Source organism: Pseudopipra pipra, chromosome 15 (assembly GCF_036250125.1).
Source record: "Pseudopipra pipra isolate bDixPip1 chromosome 15, bDixPip1.hap1, whole genome shotgun sequence".
NCBI lineage: Eukaryota > Metazoa > Chordata > Aves > Passeriformes > Pipridae > Pseudopipra > Pseudopipra pipra.
In genome coordinates, this window is record NC_087563.1 from 10,733,042 (window position 1) to 10,754,836 (window position 21,795).

Genomic DNA, 21,795 nt, shown 5'->3' on the forward strand with positions numbered 1-21,795 from the left:
CATTCCCAACGCAGCAAAAAGGTCCCTGTAACCACAGGTCTCCCAGGAACCAGATGTCCTGGCACCCCAACACATCCTGAATACAACAGCCTATAAGAGGAATGCATAGGGTATGGATCCCTGGCACATAAATGCAAAGCAACAGCCAACAAGGCTCTCAAAGCAAATGCAGCATTGTTTTCCACAAAATATCTGAGCAGACCTGTTTGCTTTGCTCATTCTTGATTCTTCTTGCATCCCTTGAACTCAGAGCATGAATTAATCTGCCCTCTCCATCAACTCACCTTGGGACAAACATGAGATCCACACATATCTAAGATGCACTTTATCAAATTTATGATGTTCATTGCTGAGAGGTCTCCCAGCTTTAACTCTGTACCTTTATTAAAAACAAAATCCCTCCTTATACTGGACAGGAACCTCTGCTAACACCCAAAATCAGCAAGAAAGTTGTTTCTTATGTGCTTGTGCAGTTTCTGGCTGCACAACAGCAAATCAGAGGCTTCACAACTGCTCTTAAAATCAAAACCAATTCCAAGGCAGGAAGAACAACTCAAATTTTCTGACTTTTCCTTTAAAAAATACCCAAACCAACAAAATCTCATCTCAGCAGATTAAAAAATCATTTGATTCCCTCTACTGCAGCCTTGTTGGCACTTCATTTACATATAGAACAAGATTCCAGTCAAGCAATTCTAGAACCAGAAAAGTTACTAGTGAGAATGTCACTTGTTTTTGGGGGGCTGTGAGCACAAGGAGGGAAGTCCTTAAAAAAGATACCGAACATGGCTTTGGAAAAGGAAAACCAAGTAAGAGCATTGCAACCAGGGACTCATATCTGCAAGAGCACGTTCGATCTGATGGTTCTGCATTAACATAGGTTATAAAGCTCTAGAATAAGAGAAAAAGAAAAACCAGATATCACTGCCTAGTGTAACTATGTGCTCTCTTACAGTAACACAGTAGCTGGTGTAGTTCTTCACTTCAGCAATTCTAACAAGTTAATTTCTCCAGTCGCCTTCCTAAAGACATAGACCAGACCCCTGTGTCACATTTCATTAACTGGCTACAACTGCTCAGTGCTGTTATGTTTGGAAACGGAGATGGTGCGATGAGCCACAAAACTCATTCCCACAGGCTCCCTGACAAAGCGTTTTCCAAGTCAAATTATAAGTCCTAACAGGTTTCTATAAAGAGAATTACTGAAGCAGGGCTAAAAACCCCACTGCTTTATCTCAGCCAGTGATCTAGTGAAGCGTGCAACTCCACTTCTGCTTCAGATCAGCCAAAAGGGGCTGCCAGGGAGCACAGGAAGTTTTTTAGCAGTGCTGCAATAAACATCAGGAGATAGCTGAGCTGCTGAACAGATCCCACACCAACAGAGCCCTGACTCCTCTGCTTCCCAGAGGAGTCCAGGGCAATAGAAGCAGCACGCCACACCCCAGCACCGAAGAGAGCCTAAAAACTCCTGGCAGTTCATAAACTATGTTTGATGTAAGGATACCCTCCCTCGCTGCTTTGCTGCAGTCAATCTCACAGAAGAAAGCTGTCAAAGTGCAATGCCAGGCATAAAGGAATATTTTGTACTGTGCAGATTCAAAGAATCAAAAACATGTTGAAGAAAACAGATCTTTCACCTTATGTTTGTAGCCTTTTTCCTTTTGCTTCCCTCTTTTCCGGGGAACAGGCAGCTCTTCAAACTGATGTCTTCCTTCAAAGAGGACAATAGCTTTCCCAGCAACCCAGCTTTTCTCTGAAGGTTCTCCTAAGGCATCCACATAGTACTCTCGGTATGGTCTCCCACTGGAAACTACTTTGAGAAATTCAACATAATTAACCCCTTGCATATAACAGAATAAAGACACACAAAAAGAATCACAGAAAGCGGTAACAATTTGCCAGATAATTTTCAATCACATCTTGCTTAATAACATTCCCACATGAATGCCAGTTCTGGGGATTTCTGCTCAAAACTAAGGGAGACCCCTTTGATCCCTGCTGTCTATGTTCTATGTTGCTACTCTCTGTTTTTATTTGGGTTTTTTTCTTATGAACAATAGATTAATGATGGGTCATCTTCCTAGAGCAGAGACTGTTTGCAAAGAAAATGGCAAAGATATCTAAATATTTTTTCCTTGAGAGGCACAACATACCAGGCAGGACATTTCTTTTCTGCTGCTCCCTGATTAATGATTAAATAGTCCAGTCCACTTGACCGTTGGGAAAACACAACGGTGCTGGCAACACCCAGAACTGACATCCTTCTGGATATGATCTACTCACACAGGTTGAGCCTCCTCCACCACAATATATCCCATCTTGCTCAATGCTTTGATACCAAACAAACTCTTATTTAGGAAACAAAACATATAAACAAACACATGCACACACACTACAAGGATTAGGTGCAACATGACAAAACATTAGTTGCAATGAGTCCATTTTTGGGGCACAAAGGTGCAGAATAAGAGAAGAAATTCAATTGTAAGGACACATTCAAAGATTTTTCAAAGGTGCTTTCTGTGCAAGGATGTTGAACAGACATGGTACAAAAAAGAACTGAACCGGTACTGGGTGTGCTGGTGAAAAAAAACAGGTCACAAGCATTAGAACAGAGCAAACAAGGCTTGAAAACAAGGGATATAAAGTTCTCCCTGCATTTTGCTGCAAAGTATGCTTAACCTTCTCCTTATGAACATTCAGCTTAGACTTCCAGTCCATTTGGTTTGTGATGCCTCTTCCAGGAGTGCCAGCACAGTGTGGCAGCCTGGCCTCAAGAGATGCTGACAGTGAGATTCTGACAAAGACCACTGAGAGGATAATAAATAATGACCAGAGCAACCTCAAATCACGGACAAAGGTGGCAGGCTTCATCCATCCCATTCACAGTACTGAGACTTGAGCCACTGAGCCTCAAAATTCCAGCTCCAAAAATCTTTGAGCAGAGAGCTTGCTGAAAAAAAGGCAAACTGCCTTGAACAAAACATCATTCCTCAAACCCAAGAGAAGAGGTTTCTGCACAAGTGATGAGTTTGAAGCGACCTGCCTTGTTTTGAAGGGCTTGTTCCCTTGGCAACAGAGAGCCAAGGCAGGAGGGCTCTGCTTCCTACAGTGCACACAGAGCCCAGCAGCTTTACCTGCCCAAAGGCACCAGAGTTCAGATCCACCTGCTCTGCCACTTTGGCATTGGGAAGAGGAGACCAGCAGACCACATACAGCCACAACTGGAAAATGCAATTTTCCCCGGAGCTCCATTGGTTTGAACACAGAAAACAATGATGGGAGAGTCCACCATGTGGCTGGAGATCAGGCCTTGAAGGAATTTGTTAATATCATGTTTTCTCCCTGCAGAATACCTTTATTAGAAATCCTCATACAGAGGCTGAGAAGGGAATACTGGACAGCTATATACATTAAATCCTGTCATGAGGAGGGATGTGGGGGAGAATATATGTCAGCAAATCTTCTGGAAACATCTTCAACAGAAATCTGAGAGCCGGAAAGAGACTATTTAAAACAGCACATTCAATATTCTCTAGAATCAGGATGCATGTCTCCCAAAGGATGAAGGGGAAGGTGGAGAAATAGCAAGTAAGAAGAATACAGCAACCAGGCTTGGGGATGATGTGAGTACCATGTAGGAAAAGCTATTTTGTGTCTCTAGACAAATAGCAGCAGACTCTGAGCTGACGGCCACTCAAAAAAAGTCCACTTCTGCCCAGCACTTGTCCTTACGCTGGCAAGGGCCACAAATCCTGGAGAGAAATACATCAGTGAGTAGCAACCTCACAGGTCTAGAGCTGTCAGTGGCAGATGACAACAGTTCAAAGGGTTTCTAGTTGCCCATAGAACAAAAAGAATCAGAAGGGGAAACCAGGAACAACTAAGCCTTTCTGTTTGTGGCAGTCTCCCCATGGCAGCTGGTATGATCCTAAAAGCAAACGTTTAATCACTTCCCTTCTGTTCTCTCTATCACTCACATACCTTTGTCTTGAGCCTGTAAGACTCTCTTCGTTCCTGGCTCTCCCCTGTGTTCAAGCACATACAGCTCTGCCATATTTCCTCCATGTCTCCTCATCACACTCGGCTGACTCACACTATGCCCTAAACTTTCATATACATGGCTCCATCTTCAGGGTTTTCCAGTATTTCTCCATAAACAGCCCCTTGCTTTCTCACGCCAAACAAGACCCAAAAAATTTCACTTCCTTGCACACATTCCCATCACACCTTCAGGCATTCAGCTGCTACTCTACACTCCGCTTCTCACCCTCTGCAGCCTCCTGTTCTCCACGACTGGCCAACTCTCTGTGTCCTCACACACTCCAGTCTTCCCAGCTCTTCTTCCTCACCTGTTGCACCTCCCTGATCCTCTTCCTTTTTCTCTGCATCTCTTTTCTGAGAGGCTGCTCTTTCTTCTGCACCACCCTGAGCTCAGCCCAGCTACTCGTCCCTCCTATACTCTGTGAAGAAAAGCCTACATGTCCAACAGCTATCTGTGTCACTTCCACCAGCCCCAGCCCCCTCTTCCTCCTGCCATCTCCCTGATTTAGGACTGCTTTATGGATCTAGGTCTTCCACAGTAGGGTCTATTTCTTCACACCTTTCAAGGGCCAGAAGTACTTTTAAAATTAATTAAAAACTGCAGCACCCTGCCATACACAACACCTCCACTTTGCGGTCTGAGTAGATACAGTACCTTTCATTTTTGAGTGACAGTCCAGCACTGGGTCATGACAAATTGTGCATGGCCACCATGGGCGTCTGTTGAACTTGGCCCAAACAAGATCTCCAACTTCATACTTCACTGGAATAGGTTTCTTCTGGGCTTGGATCTTCAGGGAAAAAATAGAACACAAGAAATCACTAAAGCTTCAGATGCTTTTGAAGAGATTTGCCTCCCCCCTGTGTGCAGATTGCATCAGACAGCAGAGACATTTACATTAAAAAGCAAGGCCTTATTTTTACTTAGTGGCTCCTACCCCTTCAGAGAACACAATGGTTCTCAGCATCCTTCTGAAAAAACAAAACAATAAGAGGATTTGAGCAGGCTTTTCTTATATTTTAGTAAGGAACATGACCTCTTGTAAATGACTGCACTCAAACCACATTTGAGCAAGTAAATATTTGGAGTCACTATTAACCCTCATTACTTCACTCACAACAATTTGTTCATTTCAAAGGTTGAAACGTCCAGAAAAAGTAGTAGAAGAGACAGCAAAATTTTTCTGACTGAAAGGTGATGAGAACAGCAAAGTAAGGTTTTATCAGTTGGGGGGGCAGGGGGGCAGGTTGGGATGTACAGAGCAGAAAGAGAGCACAACAGCAGCCACTCCCCTCTAGGAGACAGATGGACACACTGACCTTGCCTGTCTCCAAAACCCCCTCACATGAACTCTGTAGAGAGTCACCCAAACCCGCTCAGTTTCCCAGGGCTGTGCAGCAGCCACGAAAACGCCAAAATCTTTCAACACACAAACCCTAAGGCTGCTTAATGCCATTTCTGTATCACTGTCCAAGAGCAGAGAGTAGATCCTGTGCCGTTTGCTCTCTGGCTGGATGTGCACCACCAGCAGAAACCTCTGCCAAGGAGAGGTTTGGTGTGTTGTGACTAATTGAGCCAAGCCAAGGTACAGTAGGTTTTCACAGGAATCAGGAGTCCCTATGCCCAGCTGTGATGTATCCTGCCTGTTTAGCAGCACCCACCAACACATTCCAGGTGGGTTCAGCATTTAAGAGCTCCAAAAAGTGCTGGAGGTATTTCTCCTGCCAATAAGCACAAGCAATATGCTCCTCATTAAAGCTGTCACAGTACAAGCACACACCTTCTCGCTTCACTTCTGTCCTGCTCACCACCCTGCTTGAGGCACGTCTCTTGCCATTCCCAGTTCGCCATCCCAGCAACAAAAACACAACAGACCTCTCTAATAAAAGGTATAGTCTGCTTCAGATTGAGTTTTATGGGTTTTCTTCATGTGGTTAAAGAAAATACAAAAGGATAAATCCTGTCATATGAAAAAAAAAAGCAGGTAATGATGTTACAGATTACATTGTTGAAATTCTTCTCACTCACTCATCAAAACCCACACAATAACTTACAGCTGAGCAGATCAGGAACCAGAAGGTGAAACAGCACTGGGCAGGGGCTGCAGCCCCCTGCTCTGCCAGTGCCTTGCTGCAGCACATCCAGGAGCACCTGAGACATTGCCTTGACTGCTACTTTTTAAATGCAGATGTACTTTCAGATGCAAAACCCCTCTTGTTTTGGTCCATTTCCACCTTGTGTTCTTCCTGTAAATGTGACTTTTGCCTCAAATTCTTTACACAGATTTCCATCCTGGGCTTTAAGGGGCACAGGTATATATCCAAATTGATTATCTCTGATGTTGTGCATACACATACAATGGATGTGCATCTTAATGACAACTGTAACCTGAGCACAGTCAGCCAGACGGAGCAGTAAAACCACCAGTAAAAGCACCATCCTGGAGATTTGCCAGAGCCATTCACACTGATCCACCTGAGGGACACCCACAACCCCTGCAAGTCTGCATTTAAATCAACTCTTGGTCACCCTCCAACACCCCACACTGGTGCCCGGATGAAAAAGTGGCTTTCAAGAAACTATTCAGACAATGCCTAAACCTCTCTTTCCAAGAACTCAGCAGCTATTCTCATTCCTCTGGGGTTTGCTCTCTCCCTTCCCTGGAATTAGCAGTCAGGTGTTGAACTCATCATCACCCACCACAAAGGCCCCACAGAGATGCAGATTAGGAAGCACCATGACTCCAAGGAAGAGCCTCATGACAGGATGCACTGTAGCAGGTCACTGTCTTTGCATGATTTTCCTCTCTACTCTCCCTAAATACCACCAACCTGTCAGAGATGCCTGTACATTTCCACGGAAAAAAAAAATTTCACTAGTGAGTTTTAAAACTTAAAACATTTAAAAAAACAACAGCAGAGGAGCGAAAGCAGCAGTTGTTGCCCTTTCCAGGTACATCAAGGCTCTTCCCTTAAACTGCTGTGTGATGCAAAAATTACAGCCCCAAAGCATATATTTCTTGGGTCAGAATACAGCAAATTTCACTTCTATTACAATTACCATCTACTATGCCAAGATCAAACTGCTGATATATTCTGATGGCCAAAAATTCAGCCCTGAAGTAATGGTAATTTCTCTGTGAGGAAAAGCCCAAGTTTTTAAAACACAACAAACATCAGAGGTAGTCCCTACATCTGATCATAGCACTGTTCATCTTCAGAGGATGGAAATGTTCAAGTGTTTAAACAACAAGAAAACTTGTGAGCCACTGCACATCAGGTACGTACCATGTTGTAACTCCAGTGGAGATACAACGAAGAAATCCAAAGCAGGTAAGACACTTGGTTAGTGAGGAAGGGAAGGGCAGGGCCTTCCTCCATAGATGAGCAACATCAAGGTTTTGTATTGTTAGGTGTTCTGAAGGGAGTCAGTACTGTCTACTCTGTTATCAACTGCCTGGCATTAATGTGCTGTTCAGATATGACAAACTACAGCCTAAACTCTAGACAATACACAGCATTTCAGATCACTTTGTGCTATTTTTGGACAAAACAAGACTGTACCTTGCAGATGTTTTTAATCAAACCCTCTCCACCGATGCAAGACCCAAAGGATCACTGTGGAAGGGCTCACAAGCAGAGGTTCAGCAGCAGTATGACACAAACACTACCTGCAAAGTCACCTCTTAAATTTGTACTGTGCCAAACACGGTGCGCAAATCACTGAGTAAAATACCAAACGTTGGTGCTCAGCTTCATGAGAAGGAGGCTTTTTATCAGAAAGCCAAGTACCTTCACCCTCTTGAAATTCTCATCATACAGCAAATAATGAAACTTATCAAGGAAAGAAAGCTTACATTTTGAAGAGATTTTATTAAGGTACATAATACTGCCAGTCCTCAACTGTCTGTCACCAATATTCCTACATTTAAAATAACCACATCACTAAAAAGTAGACAAAATAACCTTTATCCAGTAACCACTTTTGGCTCTGTCATTGGAAGCTGCTGTTCAATCCATTAATCTTGCTAGAAGAAGTGGCACAAAGCAGAAAGCCCACAAACACACACACAAGGCTGACAGCCACAGGCTGCACCTCTCCTGCAGCACTGGACATCTCTGCATAACAATCAGAGCAGGACCAGCCCCTCCGGCACTGCTGGAGGCACAGCTGCAGACACTCCACGTGCCCCAACAGCCTGACCAGGGATGTGACCATCTTGGCAGAGCCACAGCAAGACCAAACTGCACACTAAGGGGCAGAGATATATCTACTGTTACAGATATTTTCAACTTCATATACCCAAAGAGCCATCTGTCCAGATACCAAGCACTGATCTGCAGCCACTGTAGGTCTGCACACTTCCAACTCAGACTTGCTTTGGAAAGCCATCGTGGAAATATTGGCCAAGAAAGCCCTATTACAGTTTATTCTTGACTTAATTATAAACAAGACATTATTCAATGAAGCAAAGGACAGAACATGCTTTTGAAGAAAGGCTGGGGCAGCAAAAAAGATTGTGTACAAGGACAGAGAAAAGTAAGAAGGAAGCCACTGACCCCTGAGAATAAGGGAGGAAGATCCTGCCAAGCCTGTTTCAGGAACGAACTGGACAGAATCAAAGCCAGGGAAGAAAATAAAAGGAGGCAGCCACATCCAAAGGATAATTAACCAATACAGCATAAACAATGACATTAATAGCTTTTTCCTCTGAGTGTGAGTGTGCAGCAGATACCTGCCCAGGGCCCTGCAGCAGGAGCACGGGATATCTCCTGAGCAGATCTCACCACACTGGGAACTGCTGTCACACCTCACCCATGAGCCAGCCCAATCATCAGTGCCAGGGGCAGAAGGCAGCAACAATTCTGTCCCATAAACTTCCAGTGCTCTCTTCAAACCTCCTCATTGCCTGGGCAGCAATTTCCATACTTCTCCCTACAGCCCATACACCCGGAATTACAAACAAGCTGCTCACCATACTTATTAGTTAGAACTGAAAGCTTGGTGAGGGTCAGTCCACTGCCTTCCCCACAACCAACTTTTATTCCTTAAAACTCAATGATCAGTATTTTTTCCTAACAGGAAAAAGAGATGACAAGCAGTTCACCTAATTCTTACAAGCTATCAACCCACTCCCAGATATGGCTGAACTGGCTGAAGATCAACAGCTTTTTGTATCAGGAAAAAAAAAAATCTAACAGAACAAACTTGAGAGAGAGATGACATTTGAAGGCACCTGGATAGCCTGAGCCAAATGGTCTGCTGGAGAGGCAATTTTTACAAGGGCATGGAGTGACAAGACAAGGGGCAATGCTCTTAAACTGGAAGAGGGTATGTTTAGATTGGATGTTAGGGAGAAATTCTTTACTGTGAGGGTGGTGAGGCCCTGGCACAGGTTGCCCAAAGAAGCTGCAGCTGCCCCATCCCTGGAAGTGTTCAAGGCCAGGCTGGATGGAGCTTGGAACAACCTAGTCTAGTGGAAGGTGTCCCTGCCCATGGCAGGGGCATTGGAACTAGATTGTCTTTACGGTCCCTCCCAACTCAAACCATTCCATGATTCTATAAAGAAGTTATCTACTAACACAACCAACCACATGGTTGGTGTCACAGGTGCACAATGACCAGGACATACCACTCCCAACTCCTGCCACTTCACCATCACACAACAGGTTATTCACCCTCTTCCCTCGCAAAGAAGGGGCAGCAACTGGGGCAAATTCTCCCAGTTAAAAGTACTCCCAGAACTAGCCTGGAAGGGCATTGCTAAAGCTACCCCAAAAATTTCCATGAGACGCTGCTTCCCTCCAGCTAAAGCTGAACCTCATTGAGTTAACTTACAGTTCAAGACAAATCAGAGCAGCTTCAACCTCAGCCCTCTGAGCTCAGAATTATCCTTCTGTCCACGCAGCTCCTATCACAGGGGAGTCCAGATCCTTTAACTCTGATCACACAAACGAAGCAGCAACGGCTGCAGTTCCCATACAGTGACTGCTGCTGAGAGTCAGAGACAGTTAAAAGGTCAGTTCTTACCTCTGTACTGCTCTTAATGAAGGGAGGGTAGAAAGATATCTGAGTGATTCATGGTTCATTACTTCACTCAGCTCCAACACTCGTGCACTGAGAAATGAATGGACACAGATAGAAGGAAAGAAAATAGGAACTGGGAAATAACCTTTGCTTGTGAATGTTGCGTGGAAAGGTAAGAAGGAGATGAGACTAAGAACAGCACCAAAGCAAAGTTCAGAAGTGAAATTACTAACTGCTTGTGACGGAAGCCAAAATTTAATCCTCATTAGGAAATACTCATGTTTTAAATATTTTTTGAAATCAAAACCAAATCGGTTGGAAAAAAAGCCAAGAAAACGGAAAGAAAATTAAATTATATCTACTTGATATCTTAAGGAATCTTTGAAGCCAAGCAAAAGGGTCACCAAAGTTTCCTCCATACAAAGTACCACTACCACGCATATGAGTAAAAGCATTTACAGAGAGAGACTGAGATGCTGACCCTGCACTTGCTGTGACAAAACTTACAGGAATCAATCCCTGCACAGACAAAGGGGTAAGCCCAGCTGGAGTCCATATGGCCAAAAACCCCACCCAAACAAACCACAACACCTACACGGTGTATCTGCCAAAACCAGAGTAATAATCACACCGGTACTTTATGTCAAGCTTCAAGTCAAACAGAGCAGCTGGAGAAGCCTGTTGGAAATTCCCAGACAGCCTGTGCTGCTGGGGTCCTGTTCTTTGCCCCAACTACTCCAGTCTTCCTTCAGTTTCAGCATGGCAGTAAAAAGCAAACAAGCATCTGACCTACACTCATGCCTGAGAAAGTACACTACCTCTTATCTGGGACCATTATCATTCAGAAGTGTTAAATACTCACTAATTAAATATTCACAAGCAAAAAATACAGCAAACATTATGATGCAGGCCAAATGTCTGTTATCAACAGTGCTTGTGGGTATTTGTTGTCTTTGGCCAGTTTTTACTACCCTTTTCCAGGGTACTAAAGTTTTCCAGGGCTCATATGTACATATGAACTACCCTGAAAGGTTAAAACCAAGAGAGCACACTGCACTAGTTAGGGTAATTCCTACATCCTGAAGCATTTCTATCAAGGTCAGGAGTTATCCACACATGAATTTTAAATAAAGAACGCACTGATAAGAGAACATCATGTCTCAGTCACCAAAATAACTGATTAACGGCAACCCTGCTTCACTTAAATGAGATAGTTTTCCTTATGGATTGGATGGAAGAGCAGTGCAATAGAAACCTTTGGCACTTCAGCATCCTAACAACCAGAAATGCACCTAACAGCAAGGTTTGAGGGAGGCAGGAGGAGGAACTGGGAGAGAAGAGATACAATCTCACCCAGATCCCTGGTGCAGAGAAATCCACAGACACACAAAGACACAGATGATTACAAACCACTGTCAGGAGCCTGAAGCAGAGGACAGACTCTTCTCCTTACTTATCTGCACACATTTTAAATGGTAAACCACATTCTCTTTAAATCTAGCTCCTTTAATCAGACCTAGTTGTTTCAGCAAGAGAGGAACTGTTGGCATCACAAGAACTTTGCAAACTCTCACAAACAAATGCCCACAAATATCTTCTTATGTCAGAGAACTAGCAAAAAACTCTCAAACTGAAACCAGGTCATCAGATCTGTCCCTTTTTCAGCCTTCTGTGCTCCTCTATATATTATCAAACAAATTGTTTGCAAGCAGAACATCTGATAAACACAGCATTCATTTTTCAGAAATGAAGTTTCTAAATCCACAAAATGAAAAACAGATTCATACTATGCAAAATGCAACTTGGCTATTTTAATTTATATATGTAAACTCTATCCTGTACAGCTCAAGCTGTAAACATAATGAAGCAAGACTAGAGAACAACATGCACAAAGAGTGAATACTGTATTAGAACCTCAACAGCTAAAATTTGGGAATTTGGGTTGATTTCAATGACATTACCTAGCCTGTTGCTTGTTTTGGTTTGGTTGTTGTTGTTTGGGTTTTTTTTAGTTCCACCAGCTTCTTTAAAAACAACAAACATTTAAGGAGGGCTTGCAAATTTCACCTTCTGCAGAAATTTTTATTTACTCACAGGCGAGGGACAATCCCACTTTGTTGGTCCAAATGTAAAGATGTCACTTACACAAAACCATAACAACCTCCTCAGAACAAGGTGGCATTCAGCATGCAAGTCCCCCTGCCCAACTGAACCATTTTCCCAAAATAAATAAAAAATCCATTCATACAAAATTCAATTTTAATTTGCACTTAAAACCTCAACTGCTTTTACTGAATCCCTACTAAAAATGAAATCAGAATTTTTGAACACTAGCAGAGCAATAAACTTATCTCGTGCTCATTTATTTCTTGATAACCGCACTCAGAGCCACGACCTGAGGAAGGTTCATGTTTCAGGCATCAGGTACTACAGACTTATGCTTCAGAGAGGCTTCCAAACCTTTCTGTGGTGAACCCAGCTTCCTAAACATTGTGAGCATGCTGCGAGAGGACAGCCAACCAGAATCAAGAGGAATCTGACTTGTTTTGCTGCTGTTATTTAGAAATCTGTGGGCAGTCACCACATTAGCCAGAACAGTAGGAAGTCTGAACAGGTGCTTGGGAAAACCAAACAACAAAGTAACATCAGGGCAAGGGGAGGAACTATTAAAAGGGTGATAACCAGCCTGCTCCTCACCCTTCTCTGTTAGGCAACAGCAGGGATCTATCTTTCCACCAACAGTGGGCGGGAAAGTCATGAACACACTCCTCCAAAATAAGAGGAACATGGAAGCTTCCAGCAGGGCTCAGGGTGAGAGCCTTGCTGCATGCTCGAGCACTGGAGGCCCTGCAGGAGCTCAAAAAAGAAACTGGAAGTTTCCAGTGTGTTGAGATACTACTGTGCAGGAAATTTGCTGTTCACTTTTTCCTAAAAGATATCAAACCAAAGGGCACCCCATCCTTTGGCCAGGGTGCAACACTTAGATTGCTCTATCCAACTCAACATTTCTGGTGTGTCACATATAAAAGCCAAATTCTGCATGCCTGAAAATGCAAGAGGAGTCCCCACTGCGTTAGTTCTGATGAACGTCTCAAAATTGAAACAAGTTACACTGCTATTTTATGATACTACTATACGTATATTTTACTATAAAGCTTTTTTTCCTGAAGACCCCAGCAGTGGGATGTGCCACCTCCAGCAGCACTCACAGCTGTTTGATACCACATGTAACCCACAGAAAAAGCTCCCTATTGAGAACTCACAGAAAACTTTACTTGGCAACCCTACCTACCCCAGTGCTTCACCCTCCAAGGAACAGGGAGGGATGGAGAGGCACAGGAGGAAATCTCCACAACTGGAGATGTGCCATCCCTTCCCTGTGATTCAGTCACCAATAGCACCCCTGAACTGTTCCCTTCCCCAATGCCAGGCACGTGGTGCCCCTTCCACCTGCAGCCTTGCTGCCTCACCCAGAGTCCTGGCAGCACCTCAGCTCCAAAAAAGTAGCAGGCAGATGCTGCCAGCTGCCTGAAAAGCACCTGTGGATTGTGCAGCTCTGTCACTGCCGAGGCTACAGCCAGTCCAGGTAATGAGGTGGGACAACTTGGTCCAACCCTTCTGCTCGAGCTGTGCTAGAGACAGGAGTGAAGGTGATCAGCCAGGGCCAGCCTACCCTTGCGAGGGAAAGGAATGATACACAAGGTGACTTTTCTCCCAACTTCTTTTTGCCATTTTTCCAAAGACCTGTGTGAGATAAATCTTGATGCCATCTTAATGATAAGTCACAGAAAAGTCAGCATGTCCACTTTAACGAGTGCTCTTCCATCCTTCCATAGAGGCAAAGCACACTGCTGAAATTCCTCCTGGCTTCATCAATGCTTTTGGACACACGAGAGATGGATGCACACCAAGGCCATCTTTATCTCTGTCACACATTTAATCACTGCTGCAAAGCTACTGTGAGCAACCACACTGGAACCAGATTTCCAATTTAACAAGAACAGAGAACTTCAGCTGGCCCCTGCCAGGGGCATCAGCCTCTGCTCCAATACACAGCAGCATCTTCCCCTCTCCTGGGCACTGGGGTCAGTAGCACCCGCTCAGATCAGCCAAAGCAACACCTGTGCTCCTACCCAGGACTGAACCACTGAGACTCCAAACTTTAACTCCCAGCCTGTCTCTGCACAGCACCACAGCTCTGCACAGCTCTGCAGCAATGCCAAACTTATTTGCGCTACCATTCTGCTCCCTTGCCGCAACTACTGCTGGGAGGAATGGGACACACTCCTGAGAGGGCCCGAACACCTATGCCCTGCAGCTGTCCTCGGTAACACTTCTGCTACAACCCCACTCCTGTCCCACTGGCAAACACTGCCAGCTCAGCAAGGAGACCCCTCTAATCCCCAAGCATAGCTGTGAGGACTATCCTTGAGCACCTCTAAACCTAAAAAGCACTGGACATGCCACCTGCCCCTGCCCCTGCCCTCAGAGGCCCCAAACCATGAGTAGCTCTTGGCAGCCCTACCCAGAGCAGTGGCACAGCAATGCTGGTGACCAGTGACGGCCCTGTCCCAGCGCACCAGAAAGCCCCTCACCCCCTGCACCAGGACTTTGATGTCTCCAGACCGCACAGCTTCCAACACCAGCTGTATGTTAAAACAGTAACAACCCACCCAAGGGAAAGTAACATTTGAACTTCCAGTAACTATTTCAGCAAACTGCAACATTTCCCAAGCATTCTTGTACACAGGACAGCAGAGTCAGGCAGGGGACACTCCCGCCTGCTCCAGCACAAATGCAACATTACCTTGGAATCAACACAAAATTCATGCCCGTGAGACACTGTTGCAAGGTGTTCTGTACCTCAGCAGTCTGCAAACTCTGCCACAGGAAAATAACTCTGATGCCACGAAATTATATGCAAGCAAGTAAATTTTACTGATAAGTAAAATTCACTAGACAAGAGTCTGTACCTGGGAAGAGTTTAAGGGTCTGAAAATCAATAAAGGTTGAAAACTGCTGCTCTAATTCAAAACAGACTCTCTTACAGACCTTTTCCACCCATTAACTTGGAAATCCTGGCAATGCCTTAGCCACTATAAAGGATTTAACTCCCATTTTACTGAGTGAAGACTACATTGCACAGCACAGATAGCTCCATACAGACAGAACAAAACACGGGTCATAGTTTTTCTGGTATTAGAAGTGGCATTCATGTGAATTTTGTTGTTTTTTTAACTCCCAGGACAAGCCCCAGCCTGCTAGGATTTCTTCCTTCAGGTGTTTCTATTCTCTGTGCCTTTCTAAACACCAGAGCAAATAACTGAAAGACAAAATTACTATATACAAGAAGCAGCCAGTCACAAGGAGGAAAAACAGATGCATAGTCTAAGCAACTAAACTGAAAGTTAATCATCACGCATAACACTGATTTTTGATTGTGAATGTCTTTTTAAGAAATACTGTCTCAATTATAACTTAAAAAAATACCACTTTTCTTCTTGGGGCTCAAGTAGCTTGTTAATCACATCCAGAGTTCATGTCTCTTGAGTGAGCTCCAGATTTGTTCAGTTAACACAGGGAAATTAAAGAAAGACTTAATTGTTGTACATCACGCAGTTAACCCCACTTCTGGGAAGGCAATGCAATGAGGTGCAATGAGAAACTGCTACACTGCAAGAGGCAATCAACAAATCCACGACTACATGCAGAATATGCTCCTTTGAAGTCAAAGGTTACTGCTACAGCATCAAAATGAGCCACTACCATTGATTTTAGCAAGGCCTCAGAAGCAGCTGTAACAGCAAAACTAGAATCACTGTACCCTCAGCAACCTAATATTTGTTAGGAAAAAAAAAATCAAGTTGTGGGAGATACACCCTTCCAAAAAAAAATCCCCAGCATGTAAATACAGAGACAGCAGAGGCAGCAGAACCTGAGAGGCAGCATCTAGTCTAAAAAATACCTGTAAAAGTCCATTTTGTTACTACTATTGCCATTTTTTGCCTGTAACAGTAGCAGGTGATGAACTTATATGCTACACTGTATAGAGCTGTATCAAGCCATGCTGCTGAATAGCTGAGTGAAGTCTACGCTCCTCTCGCAACAATCTTCAGCAAAGACTTGAAGTATTTATGACTGCAGACAGTACATTAACCAGGACACTGCTTGAACAAAGTCTCTGTTGCTTAAGTTTTAAAAATAAGTTTTAAATACAGAAAGCAGAAATTACATAGAGGTTTCTGCCATTACATTCAGCAAAACCTCACTTTCAAAACCGTCCAATCTGCAATAAAATACCTCTGGTTTTGCTATTTGCACACAGACATGTTCAGCTGCAGAACACGAAGCGAGAAGGCATCGATCACTAAAATTTCACACCGCACTCCAGGTAGCCCAAATATCCATATTTTCTAGAGAAATACACACACAAACAGATATTTTGCACCTAATCAGTAATATGAGATTAGAGAACAAATACAATGAAACAACAGGGTAAGAGCAATCACAGCCAAATGCTACCAAAAATGCTTCCAGGATCCAACCTGCTGTGCGGGAGAGCTCTGGATCCTACAGACTGTTCAAAACCCTGCTGTCACTCAGAGCAAGCTGCTCTCACACCCTCACACACAGCGGGTCCTGCTGTGACAGCTCCTAACACCCACCCACTCACACCTCCACCACCATCAAGAGGTGATGCTGCTTTCACAGTGTGATGGTGCTGCAAAGTCACTAAAGACCTCAGAAATTTACAGTCAAGCAGTAACACAGCCCAGGACAGGGCCTCCCACCGTGGAGATATCCATTCTTCTGGATACCCACCACAGCTGAAGTCCTTTATGGGTAAGTTTAGAGATATCTGAGACAAGAATGCCCCTCAGTGGGTGCCATCAGGCTGCACGGCCAGGCAAGATCCAGCTACGTGCTCTTTTCTGCAAAATAATACCATCTACTAAACACTGGAAATCTTAGTGGCAAAGGAGGATGTGTGCAAGACCAGAGGCACAGGCACTGTAGAACACAGAGCCCGTTCTCTCCAGGTGCACATAGCAGGAGACGATGCCTGCAGGAAGCACAAACGGCCAAATGGAATTCATTTCCCCACCAGGAATATGTCAACTGATCAAGGAAATTTAGTTCCCTGCTCAAACAAACCACTGCTATGTCTATTGTATCTCAGGGATATAATGTTACCAGTAGTTAGTTACACCTCGAATCAACAGTCTGTAGTAGGAGATTCTTTCAGAAATGTTTACAGGAGTAGCGAGGATCACGTGGTGTTGGTTCCTTCATTTTATTTTTAGCAGAGAGAGAAATGGCACCAGACATGTCAGTTAATAAACCAAGAACCAGAGGAACTCTCACACAGTCAAACACTTTCAACGAGAGTACTCTCCCACAGCTGCAGATTAGAACAGAACTTCATTATGGACTAATTCTAGGCTTAAAGAGAGGACTCTGCTGGCCATCAGTACTTTTAACATTCTGCAAATGATATGATTCTGGTAAAGCAAAAACATTCCAGGAGCCCTACACACATGTCCCACTCATTCCTTACACCCACCTACTGGAAGCAGCCATCCTTAGGGATGAAAGATCTGGCTCTGGATTTCCCTGTACCTCACCTTCCTCACTGCCATCACCCAAACATCACACTCCTACAAGGAAACAATACAAAGAGAATGAAAAGCAACATTGAACCTCATGCGAGCTCTGCACATTCTGCAGCCTGAAACCATCAGGGTCCCCGTGGAAAAAACAGCTCATGAATGCAAAATTTGCATAACACCCATCAGGAGGGGCACAGATGTGCCCTAATCCAAGAACTCTCTGCTTCTGAGTTCTCAACACTGCAAATCAAATGACTTGAACATACTTTGTGGGTAGCAACTAAAACCCAACAAGCCAGCTAAGTGAAAGTGAGGTAATAAGGCATCAAAAATTCCATTAAAGGAGCAAAATTTCAGCACAAGAGTTCTGCCAAAAACAAGTCCACCTGCTCCAATTCCTCAGCATCCGAGTTCAAGCAAGACCTATGGCACTCAGACCTTCTGTGGCTGCACCCATCTTCCCCAGCACTGGAGTCCGGGGCCCACTTCTCCTTCCAACTAGACATAACACAGTTCAGGATCTCTGCAACTTGCAAAGGGCAGGAAAGCTCTACAGACAAGCTCATATCAAGATGGGAAAGAACAGAGATATTCAAGAACAACCACCCATTTAAATTTAAATGTTCCCAACCCAACCTGAGCACAAGGCAGCAAACCAGCAGCTGCCAGCCATCACTGCTTCACCACCTCTGGAAAAAAAAAACAAGACCCAAGAACATTTCCTTCTCCACAATACAACATCTGTCAGGAGCTGCTGGGAACTTCAGACATACTTAAGGGAAGATTAACTTGACACTTAAAATAGCTTTGCTTCAGAATATGCACATCCCTCTTTACAATTGAATGGCACCTGAGCAACCTCTGTCCTGTTTGGGGCAGTTTGGGAGCAGGAGACTGCCAGGGCTATTAACAAATCCTCATGCAAAACAATACCTGCCACCACCCCTCCTGCCCAGAGGCATTACTTTGCACCCCACTAAAGACTAAACCAAATTCTGGTCCTTGTGCTGGAAGCACTCTTGATATTTCGGAAATCAGCCTTTTCAAAGCAAGATCTAGTGAAAAATTCAAATCTTGCAAGGGGCAGACAGAGAGACTGGAGATACACACACACTTCTTCCCTCTCGGCAAAACAGGAAGTTTGAGCAGCAGTGGCACACTCAAAATCATGAGCTTCAAAAATGAAAGCTCTGAGATGGTCTCACTGTAAGGTGGAGGAGCCCCATCATCAGGCAGAATAAAGGTGATACCTGAAAGACTAGCCTAGCTATGACAAGCCTAAAAACAGCTGTGCAGAACTCCCAGGGATTTGTGGTAGTTGTTTCGGGGTGGGTTTTTGTTTCAAGTTTTAGCAGGCTCTCAAAAAAAGGTTGATTCCAGTTAACCAAACACAAATGAGACAGGAATTAAATGACTACATGAATACATGACCTAAGGAGCAAGCCTGGTTATTTCTAGGTACTATGTCATGTTCAACAATTAAAAGATTTTAACTGTCTCACTGGTAACTTGGCACAGAGGAAAATCTCTATCTCCTCCCATTCCACAGGCAGTGGGACAAAAACGAAGGACCACTCTGATTAACAAGCACTTACTAAATAAACAAGCACTTGCACATTCAAATAACAGGCTCCATCACTAAGACAGTTTTGTCACCGTACTAGCTGCAGTTCTGTGGCCACCGATAGCTGAAGCAAGTGTTGTGAAAGTACCTCTGCGAGCTTCTGTTTACAAAGTGAGACCCTCCCACAACCGCATCACCGAGCACATGTCTGCGAGAGATCCCCGCTTTGCTCTGCAAAACAAAGCTGAGGATATGCACAAACCTCAGACCCACAGCAGCCTCTCACCACCAAAGACAACAAGAGTCCGGGATTCTTCCCAAGGAACGCTCAAGAGTATCCACGAGCTAGAACTCTACCACAAACAAATGAACCTGCCAGCAGCATCCTCTTGGAATCACCACTTCCCTGGGCATTCTATGACAAGTGCTTCCCCACCTCCCAGAGCACACACCAGGAATGCCGGATGTTCCCAAAGGAATAGAGTCCTGATCCCCAAGTGCTGCACGCCGCAGCAGGATCTGTCCGGCATCTGTGGCTCTACTGAAACTAAAAAGAGCAAGATGGTTTCGATATTACTGCTGTCAAATGAGTTAATCTTCAAACCTCGCACCAATATGTAAAACTCAGAATATCCTCCATCAAGGAACCTTAAGTTTGCAGAAACATATTTTAGGAAATACGCAAAAAAACCCTCTGAAAATCTGCAGGAAATATACATACATAGCTGAAAATAAAAAAAAAATCATGCTGAGAAATATCCCTTATGCTTGGGTTCAGAAGAAAATTACACAAAAAAAAGAAGTTTAATGCATCTACCTCCTTTCAGAACTCTTGAAGTTCGATCAGTTTCGCTTCTTACTGAGTATATTATTAAAAAAACTAAAGGAATTTGTGAGTGTAGAGAGAAATTGGAAAGGAAAAAAAAAGTCAGCCTGAATAGGAGGCAACGTTTGTTGCCCGTGAGGTCTGTCAGGCCATGACACGGCCTCTCCCCGGCCACCGCCAAGGTCTCACAGCTCGAGAACCTCAAGCCGGGCCAGACAAAGAGCCTCTGACAGCGTTACAGCCGGAGCGGGTAGGAGAGAGGAACGCTCTGCTCCTCATCTCCACTGCACTCAAAACCAACCCTGTAACAAGGCAAAAAACTCCACCGAACTCCGCAGCGAGTTCCCGGGCGGAGGAGATGGTGCCTCTTATTGCTGACGGGAGAAAAAGCGGCGGGGGGAGCGCGGGCGGCCGCGCCGGGACACAGGTGCGCGGCGAGCGCGGTGACAGCCCGGCAGGGTCCCCTCGCTCGGTAAGATGGCTCCTGCCCTCGGGGTGCCGGGGCGAGGGAGGGAGCGCGGCCGGCCCGGCCCCGCCGCACCGCAAAATGGCAGCGGCCGCGGCCCCCCCGCCCGCGCCCCGACGGTGCTTACGAGCTGCAGGGCCGCCGAGGACTCCGGCTCCTCCCCGGGGCCGCCGTCCGGCACCGGCTCTCCCGGCTGCAGGCGGCTGTCGGGGCCCCGCTGCGGCGCGGGGCGGCCGCGGCTCCGCGAGCCGGGCTCTGTCGCCTCCTCCTCCTCGTCGTCGTCGTCCTCCTCCTCTTCCTCGTAGTCGTCGTCGTCGTCGTCGTCGTCCTCCTCCTCCTCCTCCTCCGGCGTCTCGGCGCCCTCCTCCTCCTCCTCCTCCTCCGGCGCCTCCTCTCCGCCGTCCCGCAGGAGCAGGGGGAAGGCCTGGGCCCCGCGGGGCGCCTCGGCAGCCGGGTCCTGCGGTGCGGGCAGGCGGGGGGGCGGCGAGCCGGGGTCGGGCAGGGCTTCAGCGCCGTCGGCAGCGCCGCCGAGGTACTCGGCGTTGATCATGGAGGCCAAGTCCTGCAGCCGGCGCAGCGGGATGTAGCAGGACGACGGGTCCTGGCCGTAGCCGGGCTTGGCGGCCGCCAGCTGCATGGCGGGCGGCTCGGGGCCGCGGGCCTCGCCGAAGGGGCCGCCCTTGGGCTCGGCGGCCGCCAGCGAGGTGCCGAAGGGGACGAGGCAGCTGCGGCGGCTCACTTCGCAGGCCTGCTCCATGCCGGGCGGCGGGCATCCACCTGCGGGCACAGCACAATGGGGTCAGCCCGGCCCGCACCGCAAAATGGCAGCCGCGCCCGGGGGCCGCGCTCCGCTCCGCCGGCCCCGCTCCGCCACCGCCGCGCTACAGGCCCCAAGGCCGCGGCCCGGCCGCCCCAGCTCGGCTCGGCAGCGGGGCCGCTCGCCCTGCCGAGAGCTGACACAGGGCCGCCGCTCACCTGCGGGTGCCGCGGGCGGCTCGGCGCCTGCCCCCGGAGCGGGGCGATGGGGAGACGCGCCGACCCGGCCCGGCCAGGCCCCGCCGCCGCCGCTCCGCCGCCTCCCTCCTCCTCCCTCCCCCGCATGCGCGCGCCCGACGCCGACGCCGCCATCCCGCGCGGACGCGCGCGCGCGCGCCCCCACCCTGCGCGCCCCCGGTGTTGGGGTTCGGCTGCCGCGGCCAATCAGCGCGCGCGCGCCCGCGCGGGCCCAGCTCCTCACCCCCCCCCGACCCCCCCGCC

General features: G+C 46.5%; 1 protein-coding gene across 5 annotated transcripts in view; it reads right to left on the reverse strand.

Moving 5' to 3' along the window:
* The window catches only part of NSD1 (nuclear receptor binding SET domain protein 1), a 63,312-nt gene that overhangs the window by 40,538 nt on the left and 979 nt on the right, over nt 1-21,795 (reverse strand). For 2 of the 5 annotated variants that reach the window (XM_064671826.1, XM_064671823.1), the window contains exons 1-4: nt 21,514-21,711; nt 20,666-21,315; nt 4,700-4,835; nt 1,638-1,813 (exon numbers count right to left, since the gene is read on the reverse strand). In XM_064671826.1, the coding sequence (XP_064527896.1) occupies nt 1,638-1,813; nt 4,700-4,835; nt 20,666-21,295 (942 nt within the window). In that variant the 5' untranslated portion in view covers nt 21,296-21,315; nt 21,514-21,711. Of the gene's footprint in view, nt 1-1,637; nt 1,814-4,699; nt 4,836-20,665; nt 21,316-21,513; nt 21,712-21,795 lie in introns of those variants that run through there. The other 3 variants (XM_064671822.1, XM_064671821.1, XM_064671824.1) reach the window with 2 other exon arrangements.